The sequence below is a fragment of the Zalophus californianus genome, chromosome 7 (assembly GCF_009762305.2).
Source record: "Zalophus californianus isolate mZalCal1 chromosome 7, mZalCal1.pri.v2, whole genome shotgun sequence".
NCBI lineage: Eukaryota > Metazoa > Chordata > Mammalia > Carnivora > Otariidae > Zalophus > Zalophus californianus.
The window spans coordinates 143,852,345-143,870,894 of record NC_045601.1 but is presented as its reverse complement, the minus strand read 5'-3'; the positions used below and the strand labels follow the sequence as shown (position 1 = coordinate 143,870,894).

General features: G+C 43.4%; 4 protein-coding genes across 4 annotated transcripts; 3 read left to right on the top strand and 1 right to left on the bottom strand.

Moving 5' to 3' along the window:
* Positions 1-588: 588 nt before the first annotated feature.
* LOC118357163 (histone H2A type 1-E-like) lies at positions 589-996 on the bottom strand. Its single transcript, XM_035728427.1, has one exon. It carries the CDS (start codon positions 994-996, stop codon positions 604-606), a length of 393 nt encoding a protein of 130 aa, XP_035584320.1. The 3' UTR covers positions 589-603.
* Positions 997-1,317: 321 nt separating this feature from the next.
* LOC118357169 (histone H2B type 1-B) lies at positions 1,318-2,627 on the top strand. Its single transcript, XM_035728441.1, has 2 exons — positions 1,318-1,817; positions 2,319-2,627. Exon 1 carries the CDS (start codon positions 1,350-1,352, stop codon positions 1,728-1,730), a length of 381 nt encoding a protein of 126 aa, XP_035584334.1. The 5' UTR covers positions 1,318-1,349; the 3' UTR covers positions 1,731-1,817; positions 2,319-2,627.
* Positions 2,628-11,756: 9,129 nt separating this feature from the next.
* Positions 11,757-12,309, top strand: LOC113926867 (histone H2A type 1-B). Its single transcript, XM_027602240.2, has one exon. It carries the CDS (start codon positions 11,777-11,779, stop codon positions 12,167-12,169), a length of 393 nt encoding a protein of 130 aa, XP_027458041.1. The 5' UTR covers positions 11,757-11,776; the 3' UTR covers positions 12,170-12,309.
* Positions 12,310-13,121: 812 nt separating this feature from the next.
* Positions 13,122-13,810, top strand: LOC113926895 (histone H3.1). Its single transcript, XM_035728422.1, has one exon. It carries the CDS (start codon positions 13,133-13,135, stop codon positions 13,541-13,543), a length of 411 nt encoding a protein of 136 aa, XP_035584315.1. The 5' UTR covers positions 13,122-13,132; the 3' UTR covers positions 13,544-13,810.
* The last annotated feature ends 4,740 nt before the right edge of the window (positions 13,811-18,550 follow it).

Here is an 18,550-nt window from a genome sequence, read left to right as displayed (position 1 = left end):
TCAATCCTGCTGGTCTGCACATTTCATCGAGTACAATTTTATCTTGTTACCTTCGCCTCTAGATGGTTGGGTTAGTTATTTTGAAGTAAATCTCGGGTCGCCTGGACTGCCACTTTCTAGGTCTGGTCATTATAGCTCCCCTAATACCGAGTTTTCTCGTATGAAACTACATGGCGGCGTCCCTGGGTGGATTTGGAGTATCACACGTAAAGCCCCGGCTCTGATAACGCTAGATACAACAGTGGGCCGCAACAAATGATCGCCGACTTTTCTTGGGTAAAATGGCTTTTCCTTAAACTGGAAACTTGAAAAGCACGGGGGGCATTATTGGCCAAAAGCAAATTTTCTTCCTGCTTGTACACTTCAGTCCCTTTACTTTCTCATAGCGAAGTTACGTCTGGTATGCACTAAGTTCAGGGTACACGGCCGCTTTCCTTGGATCTCAAGGTTTTAACCTTACCTTTTACGAATGTATTCAGGGTTGATTCTACCAAGGTAGTATAAACTCGTTACCAGCCTTTCTTGTGAAAATATGGATGGCTCTGAAAAGAGCCTTTAATTTGCTGTAGTGAAGTGGAAGATACGTGCTGTTTGTGCTAGACTTTACTTCCCCTTGGCCTTGTGGTGGCTCTCGGTCTTCTTGGGCAGCAGCACGGCCTGGATGTTGGGCAGGACGCCGCCCTGCGCGATGGTCACGCGGCCCAGCAGCTTGTTGAGCTCCTCGTCGTTGCGGATGGCCAGCTGCAGGTGGCGCGGGATGATGCGCGTCTTCTTGTTGTCGCGCGCCGCGTTGCCCGCCAGCTCCAGGATCTCGGCCGTCAGGTACTCGAGCACGGCCGCCAGGTACACGGGCGCGCCGGCCCCGACCCGCTCGGCGTAGTTGCCCTTGCGGAGCAGGCGGTGGACGCGGCCCACCGGGAACTGCAGGCCGGCCCGCGACGAGCGCGTCTTGGCTTTGGCCCGGGTCTTGCCCCCTTGCTTCCCACGTCCAGACATGCCAAGCCAACCTAGCTGGGCAACCAAATCTCTGTGAAAATTGAAGAAACGTAGATTAGCTACTTAAAAAAAAATTCTTTTATAGCAATTGCGGGGATGAGCCAACAAGCTATCCCATTGGTCAAAATATGTTAGTCTGTATATCCAATAGGAAGAGAGAATCTGTATCCCTTATTTGCATAAGCCCCTCCCCTTAGGGAGAGCGTTCTGATTTTATCCAATGAGAAGAGACAATTCTTGAAACCTCATTTGCATTGAAGAACTATAAAAGAATGAGCTCTGGACCCTTCACAACCACTAACCTTTGTTGTGGTGAAGGCGATTAGCGTTTCTACTGCTCCTGAGGAAGAGCCATGCCTGAACCCTCCAAATCTGCTCCGGCCCCGAAGAAGGGCTCCAAGAAGGCCATCACTAAGGCGCAGAAAAAAGACGGCAAGAAGCGCAAGCGCAGCCGCAAGGAGAGCTATTCCATCTACGTGTACAAGGTGTTGAAGCAGGTGCATCCCGACACCGGCATCTCGTCCAAAGCCATGGGCATCATGAACTCGTTCGTCAACGACATCTTCGAGCGCATCGCGGGCGAGGCGTCCCGCCTGGCGCATTACAACAAGCGCTCGACCATCACGTCCCGGGAGATCCAGACGGCCGTGCGCCTGCTGCTGCCCGGGGAGCTGGCCAAGCACGCCGTGTCCGAGGGCACCAAGGCCGTCACCAAGTACACCAGCTCCAAGTGAGCCCAACGGCCGCTGACCGCAACCCAAAGGCTCTTTTCAGAGCCACCCACTTGATCGAAATTGAGCTGTAATTACTACCGTAGCCGTGTAGGTGCAACTTTATTGCTATAGCTTGAGCCCTTAGGAATGTAACAAAAGGATGTTCCTGGAGGCAATTTTAGAGCCGAGAAATTATTTTTCAGCCCGGGTTCCGTTTTTCCCTAAGCTTCAGGATGCTTGTAAGTGTTCACTGCCCTGAACAGTGTCCACGTTTCTAGAAGAGAGGGATTTTCCTGCTGGCTAAAGAAGTGGTTAAAAGTTTTCAGAATAGGGACCCTCAGGGGATAATTAATCCAGACTTGACTCATTGGGAGGAGGGGCAGTTTTGGGTGGCGGAAAGAGAGCAGGCAGGGGCTTATATATACCTGGACCCTAAATTCCCTGCCCTAAAGCATTGGGTAAACAGTAAACAGTCGCTCGTGGTTCCTGTGGGCACTTCTGGGGTATACCTTTAATCTGCGCAGATTAAAGAAAATTAGTTGCGCGTTAGAATTGTTTACCGATGGCAATAGCCAGTCTAAACCCGTTTCAATTTTTCTTGCGTTCCAGGAATCCGAGCTCCCATTTCCTGTTCTGAGTGTGGCTTTTCGGGAATGCCACTAGAAGGGCGGGAAAGATGGCCCTCCAGCCATAGGAAGGACAAAAGGTTTGAATTTCCCGCTCTTCCCAATCGCGCCACTTCACTGACTGGCGGGGAAGGCCCAGGTCGGGAGAGGAAGATGTGCTGGTGTTTCTTGGTAAACTTTTTTCAAAGAACCCGGACTCCCAAAAATAATCCCCAGTAGACAGAAAATGACCTTGGTTGAGGAAGAGGAGGTAATGGATCAGCTCTAAATCCGGGACGGGGAGGAGAGGAGAATGGGTAGGACTAAGCTGTTGACTGCCTACGAAAAAGAGGAAAACAGTATTTTTCATCTGTTTATGAGCATTTTATGTAGTTGACATACAACAGTGTCTTTGGATGAAGAAATAAAATATACAGTAGAATTTCTTTAAAAGGACCCCTTTATAAAGAAAATTTAAATTTAAATGATCTTTTTCCCAGATCCCACGTCAGCCGACGGCTCTATGAGTACAAGTCTCAGCAACACAAAATATAGTTGTGAATGAGACCCCAGCCTCAAAAATTAATAATTATAAAAAGACATATTCTGCCCCCCCCTTTTTTTAATTATCGAACTCAGGCAACAGTTTAAGAATCACTGACCCTTAATATTATTTCTTAACCTCTTCAAAATGGTCTGAGGTAGGGATTATTTTTTTCCCATCTTGTCCTTCAAAACTTTTGCCTGCCCGCTTGCTTTCTACCTTTCATCTCTCTCTCTCCTCTCTCCCCCTCCATGCTCCCCTTCATTCCTAATATTTGATGCTTTACCTAAAACTTTACCCTTAATTGACAAGTTCAAACTAAACTTGGGTTTGTAAACTTAGACTTAGGCCTTTTTACCATCTGTACTGAATACCCGGCTGATCTCTAATAAGTGAACAGAGAATTTAAATAATCAGATACCTGGACTCTGTGGTAGACTCCCGATCTATAGTGGGGAGTGGTGAGAAAGTAGGAAAAAACTCATAAAATCTCTCCAGCTGCATCTGATGAGGCACCAATTTTAGACACAGCAGAGCCAGTAGGGCAAGCCATCCAAGTGAAGTTCTACAAGGGTTTATATACCCTCTTCCCTAATAAAATACCCACATTTTCTCCAGAGAGGCAGTTTCTGAGTAAAAAGGCAAATGAGAAAAAGAAAAAAAGCCTGTATTACTTCCCTGATTCTTCTTGCAGCCACGGGAAGTTTTGCCTGCCTTCCTATCCAACAAAGATGAGCTGGAGACAGGAAGAGCTCAATCTGTCAGGGAGGGAAAGGGGAGCTGCTCTGGGCTAAGTTCTGGGTGCCAGGAACAAGACAGAGGGGGGTTCCGAAGACTTTTAATTTGGAGAAAGGTTGAGAATTTGGAAAAGAAAAGAAGGATCCACAGACAGATAACAGGGCGTCCAGAAAGTGTTCATGATTCAGGAGATAGGGCACAGTTAGAGATGGGATGCCCTGGCCCTGCTTCCTGGCGGATGAGAGGACACAGACTTCTCCGTCCTGTCTTCGGCATCTCTCCGCAGCATCTGATGTCTTTCTCCTTGGCTTTTCGTTTCCATTAAATAATATACACATTTAAGTCAGTTCTTTTTAACTTCCTTGCAAAATAATACCTGCCCGTTATTTTAAAATAACAACCACCAGAAAAATTTCAAATAAACAAATGAAAATCAACTGTAATTCCATTATCCAGGACTTTTTTGCCATCAATCTTCTGGAAATTTTATTTTGTGCCAGTCTATAAACGTATAGATATATTAATGTCATATGAGTTCATACTTTCTTTTATCCTTTCAAATTTAATAGAGATCTTGTTGCCAAGTGAACAGGGAAACCCTGGGCCCTGGGGCCTCCACTCGGCCGGTTCCGAAGAGGTGATCAAAGGTTCTTGGTCTTGTCACAAGAAAGAATTCAAGGACAGACATGCAACACAGAGGACAAGGGACACAAGCCGGAAAGTTTATTAAAGTTAAAAGTATACCCCTGAGATATGAGAGAGAAGGAGCGGCCTCCCCCTGCTTTTTCTTCCTCACTTGCTCAGGGGTTTCCTGTCGTGGCGCTGCCATCGTGGGCCCGTCCGGTGGGATCTGGCCTCTCGTGGATGCTGCCAGGACAGGCCTATGACCTTCCCCACAGCTGCCCATGCCTGCCTCCTTGCTGGCCTCCAGGCATCCTGTTAGAGCCTAGCCTAGTCTAACAGTACCAGAAAGAGAGCTATTGTCAGGGATAACTTTTTTTTTAATCTGAAAAACTTACCTGCGAGGCAGGGCAAACATCTGATTAACATCTACTCTTACCTTCCTGTGAATTGCCAACTCTCCTCTGAAGCCCCAGGTCCTCACCACGTATGGATATCATACAATCGTCAATTGCCTGACTGCCTTTGAGTCTCATGTCTTTACAGGGCTCTCAGACATAAGAAATTATATTTGCTTTTCTCCTATTAATCTGCCTTGTGTCAAAATGTAATTATTAAACCAGCCAAAGAGCCTAGAAAGGAAGAAGGGAACATTTCTCCACCTCTACATTACCACTGCTGGTTTACAGATGAAAACAAGCCACTCGTTGAATTCTATATATTTGCTAAATTTTTGTGTAGTTGTTCTATCAATTGTTGAGAGGGGGTGTTGACCTGTCTACCTGTCTACCAATTACTCCTTGCAGTTCTACCAGTTTTCCTCACATATTTTGTAAGGCTGTTATTTGGTGCTTACACATTTATAAAGAATTTCTGGGTTTGGGGCACCTGGATGGCTCAGTCGGTTAAGCGTCTGTCTTCAGCTCAGGTCATGATCTCAGGGTCCTGGGGTGGAGCCCTGCATCGGGCTCCCTGCTCAGAGGGGAGCCTGCTTCTCTGCCTGCCATTCCTCCTGCTTGTCCTATCTCCCTCTCTGTCAAATAAATAAATAAAAACTTAAAAAACAAAACAAAACAAAAAAATTGCTTGGTTTTCTTATTAGATTGACTCTTTTATCATTTGTAATGTCCTTTTCTATCTCTGGTAATTTTCTTTGCTCTGGTTTACTTACTTGATACTAATATAGGCACCCTTGATTCCTTTTGTTGATATTTGCAGGGTTGTTCTTCCTCTACCCTATAATTTCAGCATGCGTATATAGTTATATTTGAAGTGAGTTCCTGTAGACAATGAAGGGGAACATTATTTGCCACCCTAAAATATGCCTCCTTGGCATAAGGATTACCTAAACTGATCTTTTTTAAAAGATTTATTTATTTATTTGACAGAGAGAGAGAGGGCTCAAGTAGGCAGAGAGGCAGGCAGAGGGAGAGGGAGAAGCAGGCTCCCCGCAGAGCAGGGAACCCAACGTGGGGCTCGATTCCAGGACTCTGGGATAGTGACCTGAGCCAAAGGCAGATGCTTAACTGACTGAGCCACCCAGACGCCCCTGATTTTTTTTTTAATAGCAGACATTAAAAAAGCTTTGAAAACCTAGTAGAAGTTAGCCTTTCGTAAGAGAAATTTACATTTTCAAGGGAAATCTGCATTTGCAAGAGTGTTTCCCTCTCTGTGCCAGGAAGGATGACTAAACCTGTGGGAACTCATTGGAGAAGGCAAAAACTTCAATCTGCCTAACAACCACAGCCTTGTTTACTGTGCTTTGCCTGGTAACCTCCCAAAATGGGCCTCCCCACCCTCCACCCTGAACATCTTTTGCCTTTAGCTGGAGATGGTATTTAAGGTGGTGGCTTGGGCCATTTGAGGCATTACTCAGTGTTTCCTGGATCTCCCCCTTGTATACAGGAGGTACACATGTTATGAAACTTCTGGGGTTTTTTGTTTCTTGTTTTTTTTTTAAATTCTGCTTCCTCCTGTTAATCTCTCTTGTATTAGATTACAAACTGAATTCAGCTAACAATCTAGAAGGATAGAGGGAAAATTATTTTTCCTCCCTACAACAGCATCCATTTGGAGCATGTACTTTTATCCACTCAGCCGATCTCTGTTTTTTAATGGATGTATTTAGACCATGTACATTTAATGCAATTATTGACAATGATGGGGTTCAGGCATACTACCCCAAAAGATGGCACTTTGACATACTGAATATCTTACGCTAGAGGCGTTTGGGAAAACAGCAAACCAAGGTTACTTTGACCTCCTCTTCCTCACCCCTCTTCTCTAAAGGCAGGATTAGAAAAACATCACCAGAAACAGGGAATTTAGGGCTGAGAAGACTCTATGAACAAAAATGTTACTTCAACATTTACTATACCCATTGCCCAAACCCCCTTGTCTTTTCAGTCCTTTAGAAATCTACTTTGTTGCCTAAAGTTATAAAAGTTTCCTGCTTTGGTCACTTCTTTAGGTCTTCATTTTTTTAGGAAGGCTCCCAAGGCCATGTAAAAGTTCCAATAAAATTTGTATGCTTTTCTCCTGCTAGTTTATCTTTGTTAGTTTAATTATCACACCCAGCCAGGGACTCTAAAGGGGTTTAGGAAGAATTTTTCTTCCATACATGTTAGGCCTTAAGTTCGCCATTTTACTTTTTGTTTTCTGGTGGGTTTTTTTTTTGGTTTGTTTTTAATTTTTCCCTCGCTGTTGTTCATTTCTCTGTTTTCTAATTCAGACTTTCCTGTGGGCTGCTTGAATATTTTCTTGAGACAATTTGAATTTGAATCATCTATTGTCTTTTCATAGTTTTTAGTGGTTGCTCTAGATATTACATACATATAACATCACAGTCCACCGGTATCTAGTTATCAGTTCAACTTTACAAAGCCTGTCTCCTTTTAAATCTTTTTGCCCTCTCTTGTTTATAATATAATTATCTGAAATATTTCCTCTATATACATCGAGAACCACATCAGATAATATAAGAAATTTAGCTTCTAAACATAATTTAGAAAACTGAAGGGAATTGTATTTACCCATATTTCTTTCTTTACTTTCTTCCTTCCTGATGTTCCAAAAATCTTATATCATTTCCATTCTTTTTCAAGAACTTCCTCTTGCCATTCTTCTCTGGAGAGATATGCTAGCAACAAATTCCACTTTACTTCATCTGAGAATGTCTTTATTTCCCCACCGATTCCTAAAGGACATGAAATTCAGAGTGACGGTACCAGTTCCCTTCTTTTAGCTCTTAAAAAATGTGACATTGCCTTTTGGTATGTGGTTTCTGATGAGAAATCTGCTGTCATTTGAATTGATTTTTCCCTTTTATGTAGGTTTTATTTCTCTCACTGCTTTCAAGATTTTTTTTGTTTGTTTTGCTTTTAGTTTGCATAGGTTCGATTATGATGTGTTTTGTGGCAAGAATGTGTTTTGGTTTATTCTACCTGGGGGTTTGTGTAGCTTCTGAAATCTGTAGGTTTACATCTTTTGTCAATTTTAGGAGTTCTTCAGCATCTCTCCGCAACATTTGGTCTTTTGTCATTGTCCCACGTGTCTCTGATGTTGATTTTTCTCCCCAGTCTATTCTCTCTCTGTTGTTCAAATTGGGTAATTTCTATTATTCTATCTTCAGATTCACTGATTTTTTTTCCCCTCTGTCTTCTCCATTCTGCTGCTGAGCCCATCCATGGAGCTTTTTATTTCAGTCGTTGTATTTTTTCAGTTCTAAAATCTGAATTTGGTTCTTTTTTACATCTTTTATCTTTTTCCTGGAGGTTTTCCAGTCTTTCATTTGTTTCAAGTGTGTCTATAATTGCTCACTGAAGTGTTTTTATGATGGCTGCCTTAAAATCCTGGGTGGATGATTCCCACATGCTGAGAGGGAGAAGTGTCTCATCATTGCTGAGTAAGTGATGTCCAGGATCCCCATGTGGCCTCTGTGGAAACCTTATGCCTAGGGAGATGGGGAGGCAGATGCACAATTTTTTCCATGGTGTTTCGTTGGAGCACAGTGCTTATTTCATAAGTTTTCTACTTTCTAGGTCGACCCTTGGTCTTTTGGCTAGAGATACCAGGTTTTTCTTGTTTTATGTCTTTATTGTTGCCGTTGTTTGTTTGCTCTCTTTGCCATTTCTAGATTGCCAAGTTCTTCAGCTTGAATGTACTCGAACCCAGATTCTTCCAAATGCTTCTACTTGTAGGGGAGGAACAATTTCTCTCTACACTCACAGGCTCTCCAACTGGGTCTAAGAATTCAACTGACATAGATTAATGGGATAAAAGCCTACAAGTTTTAATTATTACTTTTTGTTTACATGTACATGGGAGTTTTTGAAAGAAAAATGAAGACCCAAAGAAGCAGTTAGAATTTAATGCTTATATACTGTGTCGGACAAAAAACAGGTGTGTGACAACGTGACAGGCAAAGGGGCTGGGGCTGGGGTAGTTAACCGGGTGAAGAGACTAGGAAGATTAAGGGTTAGTTTAGCAATGTTTGTACAGATTTCTCTTAGCCTCAATTTCCTGGCCATGGTGAGAAGAATGACTCTTTCTTTCTGGTATAGGGAGGACATCTTTCACATGGGAATTTCAACCCCTGCTTTTAAGGAAAAAAAGGTAAAAAATGAGATTGTCCTCACAGCTGTTCTTTTGCAAGTTCTTTAACTCCAACTAGTCAATATGCCAGAGTAGCATATTTGGGGAGGGCATGTTCTGGACTCCTTCAACAATAACCTCAAGGCCAGTTAGATTTTCTCAAGTGAGTTCAAGTCACATTACACTTTTTTGATTGAGCAAGGAAAAGATATTTACTTTCTTTCATTGCTTATATAAACCCATATGCGTCAAAGTGTCCTGCTCCTGGCAGAAGAGGGGTTATTGGGAACAGCTACTCTTCTCATATTTTTATGGAAGAATTTACCCCCCTCATCTTCCTCCCCAATATCTGCTCTCCACATTATTCTTCAGAGTCAAATGCCTAGGTGTTGCTGATTTTGAAACCTTGCTAATAGGATTTCATTAAGTTGTTCTACTCATAGCAGAGGCCAAGTGTTTGTCGATTTGTCTGACACAGTGACCTAGATAACTGGATGACTTATTTTCATCCGTGATTCAATGGAATATAGATTTGTGATGTTGTGACTGCAGTTTCTATTCTGGGTTTTTGAAACAGGCCTTAATCTTGCCTTCTATTTTACCTAGCTCTGTACATACCCACTGCTCCATCCAAAGTGACCTACAGTGTATTCAAGAAATGAGAACACTTCTATCTTCTGGCCCTTAGCCTCTGACGTTCCCTTGGCTTTGGATGCATGTGGCCTTTTATTGAAGCATTTATTCTTCTTGTTTGGCTAACTTCTTTCCCTCTTTCAGGTTTGAGCTCAAATGATACCGTCTTGGTGACGCTTTCCCTGACCATCTTTGTATCTATGCCCTTTTCCTACCTTTTGTCCAAACCACTCAACTCCAAAAAATGCACTGTGCACTTTTACTATGTACTTAGCTTATTGTGCGCTTCCCCACACTAGAAGAGCCTCACCACAAGGGTACGAACAGGTTGTTACCTGCTTTTTTCACTGCCCTGTTCCATGTACCTGGAACACTGGCATGTAGCAGGAGTTCAGTAAATATACGTTGACTGAATGCTGGATGCTCATCTCCCGCACACACTCTCTTCCCCTTCTAACCCACAGTGATTACTCTTCTCCTCCATGTGGTCTTATATTACTTATTATTTAAACCTTCTTTTGGGGATGCAGATTATGCTCTACTATTTAGTCTTCAGATATACAATTCTTGCCTTTTCAAGAATATCAAGTCTTCGAGGCAGGATTTGAGATATCTTTTTATATCTCCATCTGGGGTCTGGCAAAGACACTGAGCCAGTGGTTATTATCAGTGTTGGTGATAGTGAAGATGACGATGAAATTAAAAAGCAGGTTGAATATTCTTATTTTTAAGATTTTATTTATTTATTTGAGAGAGAGAGAGAGAGAGAGAGAGAGAGAAACAGTATGAGAGGGGAGAAGGTCAGAGGGAGAAGCAGGCTCCCCGCTGAACAGGGAGCCGGATGTGGGACTCGACCCCAGGACTCCGGGATCATGACTTGAGCCGAAGGCAGTCGCTTAACCAACTGAGCCACCCAGGCACCCAGGAGGTTGAATATTCTTAAGAAAAAAAAAGTCAAAAGGGTCAGAAGACTCAAGAGAAGGCAAAAAAGAAACAGAAGATGAGCATCTTTACTCTCCTGCCAGGTTCCCTGGATCAAAAGATGGTTCTCTGACAGAGTTGGCTTATGAGTAGATTTTCTCACACATAGGCTCTTGTTCCTTTTACCATCCTGTTTGGGAATCAGGAGACCTTTAGCTTGAGCCTGAAAAAATTTCTGAAATAATTATTCACCTCCATCTGCGCCCCATTTAGTTCTATCTCATGGACTGTAAAAGGAAAAACAGCATTTCTCCTGGCAATCTCTCTTGATGACGGCGGAATTTCCCGAACCAACTAGAATCCTTTGTGTTGCAGCCAAATGAGAAAAGAGAGAGAGAAGGCAGGAGAATTGGGAATGGCACTGGGAATGATGACTTTCCTAGTCAGGAGTTTGGAGTCCTTGTCTCATTAACTCAGCGTGAGTCTGCACAAGGTCAAACAAACAATCTCAGTCTCTAAGTTTTTCAGTCTCTAAGGTGAACACAGTACTCTACATACCTTGAGGGTGGTCCTCGTAAGGCCTCATATGTAAGATAAAGTCTGAAGCAGAAAATTTGCTGTCCTAGCTCCGGGGCTGTACCGTCCAGGTCTTGCTTTCAGTTTTCACTGTTCAGATAATTTAAGATTTGGGCTCTGACAAAGAATTATTATTATTATTATTTTTAGATTTGTTTATTTGAGAGCAAGCAAGCGAGGGGTGGGAGGGCAGAGGGTGAGAGAATCTTAAACCGAAACCGCCCTAAGAGCAGAGAGGCCCACGCTGGGGCTCCCTGGGGCTCAGTCCCACAACCCTGAGATCAGGTCCAGAGCCTAAACCAAGAGTCCCATGCTTAACCCACTGCGCCAGCCAGATTTCCCCGAAGAATTATTTTGTTCCTTTCTTTCTTTTCTGTTTTAAGGTTCAAAGCGTTAACGCAACTGCTGGAATAGACAGACTTCTTTAAATGTTATTTATTCAGCAATTTTTGTTTCTTCCTTTCCAGAGTCACAATCCCGGAAAAGGAAAAATGGCCAAAAGACAGAGAAATGAGGACAATCACTTCTGCTTCTGATTGCATTTTGAAATAATATTATTTGAAAGAACCAAATTGATTCATTCATTAGTATTAAAGTAAAAGCTCTTCAGGCCTCATTACACTACAGCGACAGCATGCAAAAACCTTCCGCTAGGCGGAGGGCATGTATGCAAATGAGGGATGCTGATTCTGCTTTTCCATTGGTTAGTTGAAAGTAGCCAATGGGAGGCTTGCAAACAGCCTACCTCCCGGTAGTATAAATATTTCTCTCGCGCTCGCTCTTGCTTTATACTGCTTGTTTTTTTCTGAAGGCGTTTGCTTTCTACGCCAGGATCCATGTCAGGTCGCGGCAAACAAGGCGGCAAGGCTCGCGCCAAGGCCAAGACGCGCTCGTCGCGGGCCGGCCTGCAGTTCCCGGTGGGCCGCGTCCACCGCCTGCTCCGCAAGGGCAACTACTCGGAGCGGGTCGGGGCCGGCGCGCCCGTGTACCTGGCGGCCGTGCTCGAGTACCTGACGGCCGAGATCCTGGAGCTGGCGGGCAACGCGGCGCGCGACAACAAGAAGACGCGCATCATCCCGCGCCACCTGCAGCTGGCCATCCGCAACGACGAGGAGCTCAACAAGCTGCTGGGCCGCGTGACCATCGCGCAGGGCGGCGTCCTGCCCAACATCCAGGCCGTGCTGCTGCCCAAGAAGACCGAGAGCCACCACAAGGCCAAGGGGAAGTGAAATGCTGGCCGTATTTTCTTAACGTGGGTTTTTTCCTAATCAAGAGTTAACCTAACAACTTGCAAAGGCTCTTTTAAGAGCCACCCACCTTTTCCACCGAAAGAGCTGTCCTGCTTTGAGCTATTACGAGCGCTTAAAAACATGAAATGTCACAACCCCCAGAAAGCTTTGCTCCCCCCTCCATAAAAAGTCAGTAACAATTAGCTTTGAGGTAAAAGCCACACGTGAGTTTAGTGCAAGTGTGGCTAACGGTATTCACCGTGTTTGGCCATAGTAGGTAGGCTACTTTCTAGTCAGGCAGAAAGGGCTATGGTCTATAGGTAAGTTTGCAAGTTTATCGCAAGGACAGCTTCATACTTTGTAAAATGAAAATAGCGTTGGGATCTTAACATTTTATGGTAAAGATAATACCCACATTCTCCATCTAGATCCAAGGTGATGAAAATGCACATTTGCTTAAGCAAATGAGAGTAAGTTACAGGTCCTTGATAATTCATGCTTGCGAATAAAGACCATTTTCCTAATTCACAATATTTGTGCCACACCCAGAATTTCGTTTTAGATGCAGCCCATTTATTTCCCTAAACACCTGCAAATTATCTTGAGGATTTCTCTTTAAAAAGAAGATACATTGGAAATTCCTATGTTGCTTTGCGTGATTACCGTACATTTCAAAACATCTTAAGCTCGGTGCAAGAATTTTGTGCACAGTGGATCTAAGAAGGGAAAGGGTAAACAAATGACGTCAGAGTAGCTACAGTGAAGGGCAGGGTTTAGTATTCATTCACCAACCCGAAAGCAACTCTTAATCCGGGCACCTCACGGAGCTGGGCCAATCCGGGGAGGGCGCGGGAATTTTTGAATATTCTTGGGCCCAATGGTTGTTGGTCTGGCTGTATAAAAGCAGGAGGGCTGTTTGCCTTTTACCGGCTCCGGTGAAGACACACTCAGTTCGCCTCTGAGATGGCTCGCACGAAGCAGACGGCCCGCAAGTCGACCGGCGGCAAGGCCCCGCGCAAGCAGCTGGCCACCAAGGCGGCCCGCAAGAGCGCGCCGGCCACCGGCGGCGTCAAGAAGCCGCACCGCTACCGGCCCGGCACGGTGGCCCTGCGCGAGATCCGGCGCTACCAGAAGTCCACCGAGCTGCTGATCCGCAAGCTGCCGTTCCAGCGGCTGGTGCGCGAGATCGCGCAGGACTTCAAGACCGACCTGCGCTTCCAGAGCTCGGCCGTCATGGCCCTGCAGGAGGCGTGCGAGGCCTACCTGGTGGGGCTCTTCGAGGACACCAACCTGTGCGCCATCCACGCCAAGCGCGTCACCATCATGCCCAAGGACATCCAGCTGGCGCGCCGCATCCGCGGGGAGAGGGCCTAAATGTGATTTCCTGGTTCCGTGCCAACTTTAAACCCAAAGGCTCTTTTCAGAGCCACCCAATTAGTTTCAGCAAAAGTGGCTGTGATACTTTCGGTACTCTTGACTGTGACCCTGACCCTGCTAAGTTGGGAATCCGTGCTAACCCTGGTCATTGGCATATTCTACGACGGAATGATCAGGTTCAACAGTGGAATAGTAGACTTGCGGTGAATTTTCCTAGATAAGCGAGAGTAGCTTGACAGTAACGAGCCATTTTAAACGGTAGCAGAGAATATGTACTTCATTTTGTTTCGATCCTGTTAATGATCTTCGCATTTTAAACAAAGCCCATAATTTTTACCTCTTAACACAAGTTATTCATTCGTGATTTGGAATCAGTTTCAAATGAGTATAAATATTCCCGGTTTTTTAGTAGTTTCTTACAAAAAAGTTTCCTCACCCCAATAGTTTTCTTGTAACATTTCATCTTTTTTAATTTTTTTAAAGATAACCTGGAGTTTCAGCTGAACTAAGAACCTAGCTGCTTGCACATTTCTTTATAGCTAACTATCCATTCTTAATTGTTAATAAGTTGATGAGGCATAGCTTAATACGTTATTTCTTATTTGTGGCCCTGCTTGCGATTGGTTGCATGGCTTTATTTCTTCTAGGCCTAGGCAATAATTTTTTCACTTGGCTGTAGTTTCTATTCAAGTTTAGGAGTCCTAATTATTTTTCTTTTGTTGATCTTGCTCTCTGGAGTTGCTGGTTCAGTACTGGAAGGAAGATGACCCACATAAGAATAGTGGCTGATTCTTGATGAAAAATAACATTTGCTTTAAAATTTAATTTCCATATTTCACCCAATATTTTTTTAAAAACAATTATTTTAAAAATTATATAGCATTTACACTATACTTACAAACTACCTTTAACAGAACAATACTGAATGCTGTAGAACACGACAGCAGCAAATTCCAAAGGCTTTGTGTGTTTTGTTTTCCACACCTTAGGTCCTAATATCTAAAATTTTGGGCCTCCGTCTGAGAGGTGAGTTGATGTACCATATTAAATCATGCGGACAACTCAACAAGAAATATAAAACACAGATTAAACTTGAATTGTGTGGTTTCCTTGGATTTATTTACATTCCAGGATTTTAATAAAGCAACTTTTGTTTTACAACATATTTGCATTCTTAAAACGATAAGGTTGGACATTTCTCTGTGTGTGTGTGTGTGTGTGTGTGTGTGTGTGTGTGTGTGTGTGTGTGTGACTGTGTTGTATTTTCAACATTTAATTTCTCCAGACTCTCATACGTACCACTCCGGCACAGACCTTTGCTACCCATACAAAGTGTCTGTCAGAGGCACCCAATACCCTTGGCTTGAACCAGGGTGACTTTGCTCTCCAGCTCTGGGTCCCAGCTGAAGTCCAAGTATCTTGGTTTTTCTTATAACTGTGCTGGCTCTTATGTTCATTGTTTGGCTTTTCCCCCTAATATTTTATGTAGCTGCTAGAAAAAGGGTGTTTTAGGTACAGGGCCTGAGAGCATAACTTTAACAAAAGCAAAAGTACCCATTGCTGTCTGAGAGTTAGATGGCCAGAGGACAGTGGCTCAGACTATGCTCCTGCCCCACCACCTGCCCCCCCTTTCCCAGCCAAGGATCAAGGATTTGGCTTTAAGTCTTCATTTACTTGAGTTCCTCAAAGAATAATTGTCCAGTGTCTAGGAAAGTAAGGTTTGAACCATCTTAGAATTCATAACCTTGTTAATCTTTCTCCAGGAGCCTCTGGAAGCAGGCAGCACAGAGCGGCACTTGGATGATAGATGGCCAGTGCTCCAGTTCAGTTTTACTACTTACTGTGACCTCTTACACAAATTGATTTCTCCATCATCAGAAAAATGGGGGTAATACTACCCACCTCAGAACTGTTATTGGGATACTATGAGTTGATTTTTGGACACAGAGCATTGTATAAATGCTATGAATTATCCTGAGCTGTGTATTATTTTCCCTTATATTCTAAGATTTTTTTAAATTGAAATAAAAATGCAAACTTTAACTTCTAAAGTTCCTTTTCATTTGGCATTACTTTGTTGCTCAGTTTGGAAATGAAACTTCAGCAGGTATTTGAAAACCAAAGAATGGAAGAAATTCGCATTTGTAAAAGAAAATTTACTGAACATATTGGACCAAAGGTTGTGCCAGCATTTTAATATTAATGCATTAAGCCTTTATTACATTAGCGGTGTGACTAAGGTCATGCTGGAGAAAAAAAAGGAGTGTTTAACTTACAGATTGTATCTTTTAAACGGTTGTTGCAACGTCCTCGGTCACAGAGAGTTTTTCTTTCCCAGGCACCACAAAGTGATATTACCACACAGGCTAAAGTTTACAGCTAACGCTGTTGTTGTCTAAAACCACACTTTTGGTTTGTTACAGACTTTCAGAAAAGAGGAGGAAGGCAAGGTCAGGGTGCATTTTTCAGACTAAAAAATTTAGTAGTAGTCCTTCCAGTCATCCCAGGAGAAGTGACTTACTAATCAATGAGTGTTTTAGGGAGACTGAACACAACAGTGGGAAGTCAGTTTAGAGATGTGAACTGCATTCCAGGCTTGACTGAAGGACAGAGTCAGTGCACCCTGGGAGAGGACACAAAGGAATATTTTTCAGACAACCATATTTAACATGTCATGTAGGATCAGAGTCTTGTCGATCAATAGATGAATGGCTAAAGAATATACGGTATATAGAGTTGACCCTTGAACAACGCAGGTTTGAACTGCATGAGCCCATTTATTTATAGATTTTTTTCAATAAATATGATACACTACTGTAAATGTTTTTCTCTTCCTTATGATTTTCTTGATATTTTCTTTAGTTTGCTTTATAATAAGAATAGAGTATAGAATACATAGGACGTACAAAATATGTGTTAATAGACTATGTCATCAGTAAGGCTTCTAATTAACAGTACGGTATTGGTAGTTTTGAGGGGGGATTCAAAAGTTATACGTGGATTTTCAACTGTGTAGCAGCCAGTACCCCAACCCCTGACTTTTTCAAGGGTCAACTGTGTAACAATGGAATATTAGCATAAAAAAAGGATGAAATCTTATTATTCATATGGATGGACTTAGAGGGTATACGCTAAATGAACTAAGTCAGACAGAGAAAGTCAAATACCATATGATTTCACTGAATACGTGCAATCTAAAAAAACAAAACAGACAAATAGAACAAATTGGTAGTTGTGGGGGTGGGGGGTAAGAAACAAAATAGGTGAAGGAGATTAAGAGACACAAACTTCCAGTTATACAATAAATAAGTCACAGGGATGCAAAGTACAGCATAGGGAATCTAATCATATTATAATGACTTTGTATGGTAACAGGTGGTAACACAACACATCACGATGAGCACTTCATAGTGTGTAGAACCATCAATTCACTATGTTGTACACCTAAAACTAGGATAATATTGTATGTCAGCTATACTGCAATTGAAGACAAACCCAAAAAACCAGAAATCATCAATGTCTTGTATTTTATTAAATGTGATTTAAAACAAACAAACAGGGGCACCTTGGGTGGCTCAGTCGTTAAGCGTCTGCCTTCAGCTCAGGTCATGAGCCCAGGGTCCTGGGATTGAGCCCCGCATCAGGCTCCCTGCTCAGCGGGAAGCCTGCTTCTCCCTCTCCCACTCCCCCTGCTTGTGTTCCCTCTCTCACTGTGTCTCTCTCTGTCAAATTAATAAATAAAATCTTAAAAAAAAATAAAAAATGAAACAAACAACAACAACAAAAACTTTCACTATAATATATGTATCTGTGTTGTCTATATTGTATTCAGAGTAAAAGCTTGAAAATGAGTGTTCAGGGCAATCTCCCAACTCCAGACAGATTCTTTAAGTAATAATACCAGCTAAAATCCAGGCACATTTACGTAGGACTTCTTTGTGCCAATCTCTGTTCTAGGCCTTTGCTTACATTAGTTAATTTAAATCTTCACAAAAGCTACATGGGCAGTATCATCACTCCACCTTTACAAATGAAGAAAACTAAGGCAAGGTTACAAGGTCACACAGCTGTAAAAGAGGGAAAATAACTTTCCCCTACCCTTCTGAGTTCTTAGCTGAGAACCCTGTAATAAAAGAGTAATGAGAAAAACCAACAGCAGTTTAATAACACGTATACGTCCTGTATACATGAGAGATCCTCTGAAGAACTGAGTAAAACTCCCAGGAAAGGCCCAAGCCACCGCCTTAAATACCGTCTTCAGCTAAAAGATGTCGGTGTGCGAGCGGAGTGCACAGGGAGCCGGGGACGGGTTACCGGGAAAAGGTAAACAAGGTTGTGATGCAGAATTAGGCTCGGGCCTTCTCCATGGACAAAACTGTCTGGTGATTTAATCATCCTTCTCTTTCTGGTACTGAGAGGGAGACACTTACAGATTGAGATCTCCTGTATAAATGTAACATGTCCCTTAAGACAGAGTTCTACTCTGATTTTAGAGATTCTCCTGTGTCTGGTGTTTCTTAAAAATGACTTGCTCACAAACAGTCCTTATGCCAAAGAGGCATATTTGGGGGTGGCATATTCTGCTACCCTTCCTACCAAAGTGGCCTGTGTGGAGACGGTTTGTCCTGAACTCCTACACTCCTCTTTTGGGGTGGCATCTGAGGGTTCCCTTCCCGGCTAACAATCATTCCCTTCTGAATGGGAACGACAGTACTTCGTGGTAAACTAGAAGCCCCTACTCACTTTCTCATAGGAAGAGCTGCAGCTACAAATACCACGGCGCTCAGGACAATCCAGAGCTTCCGCGGGAAACCGCCCTGCTCCCTGTGCCACAGTCATCGGAGATCGGCCCGGAGAGGGGCGGAGCCCGGGGTGGGGCAGCGGGGCCGCGGTTCCCGCGCGCGCTTTCAGTTCTCAACGAGGTCCGGCCTCTGCTTATAATTTCTCCTGCCGGAGGCGCAGAGCCACTTCTGTGTCGAACTCGCACAGAGCTTCCGAGCAACC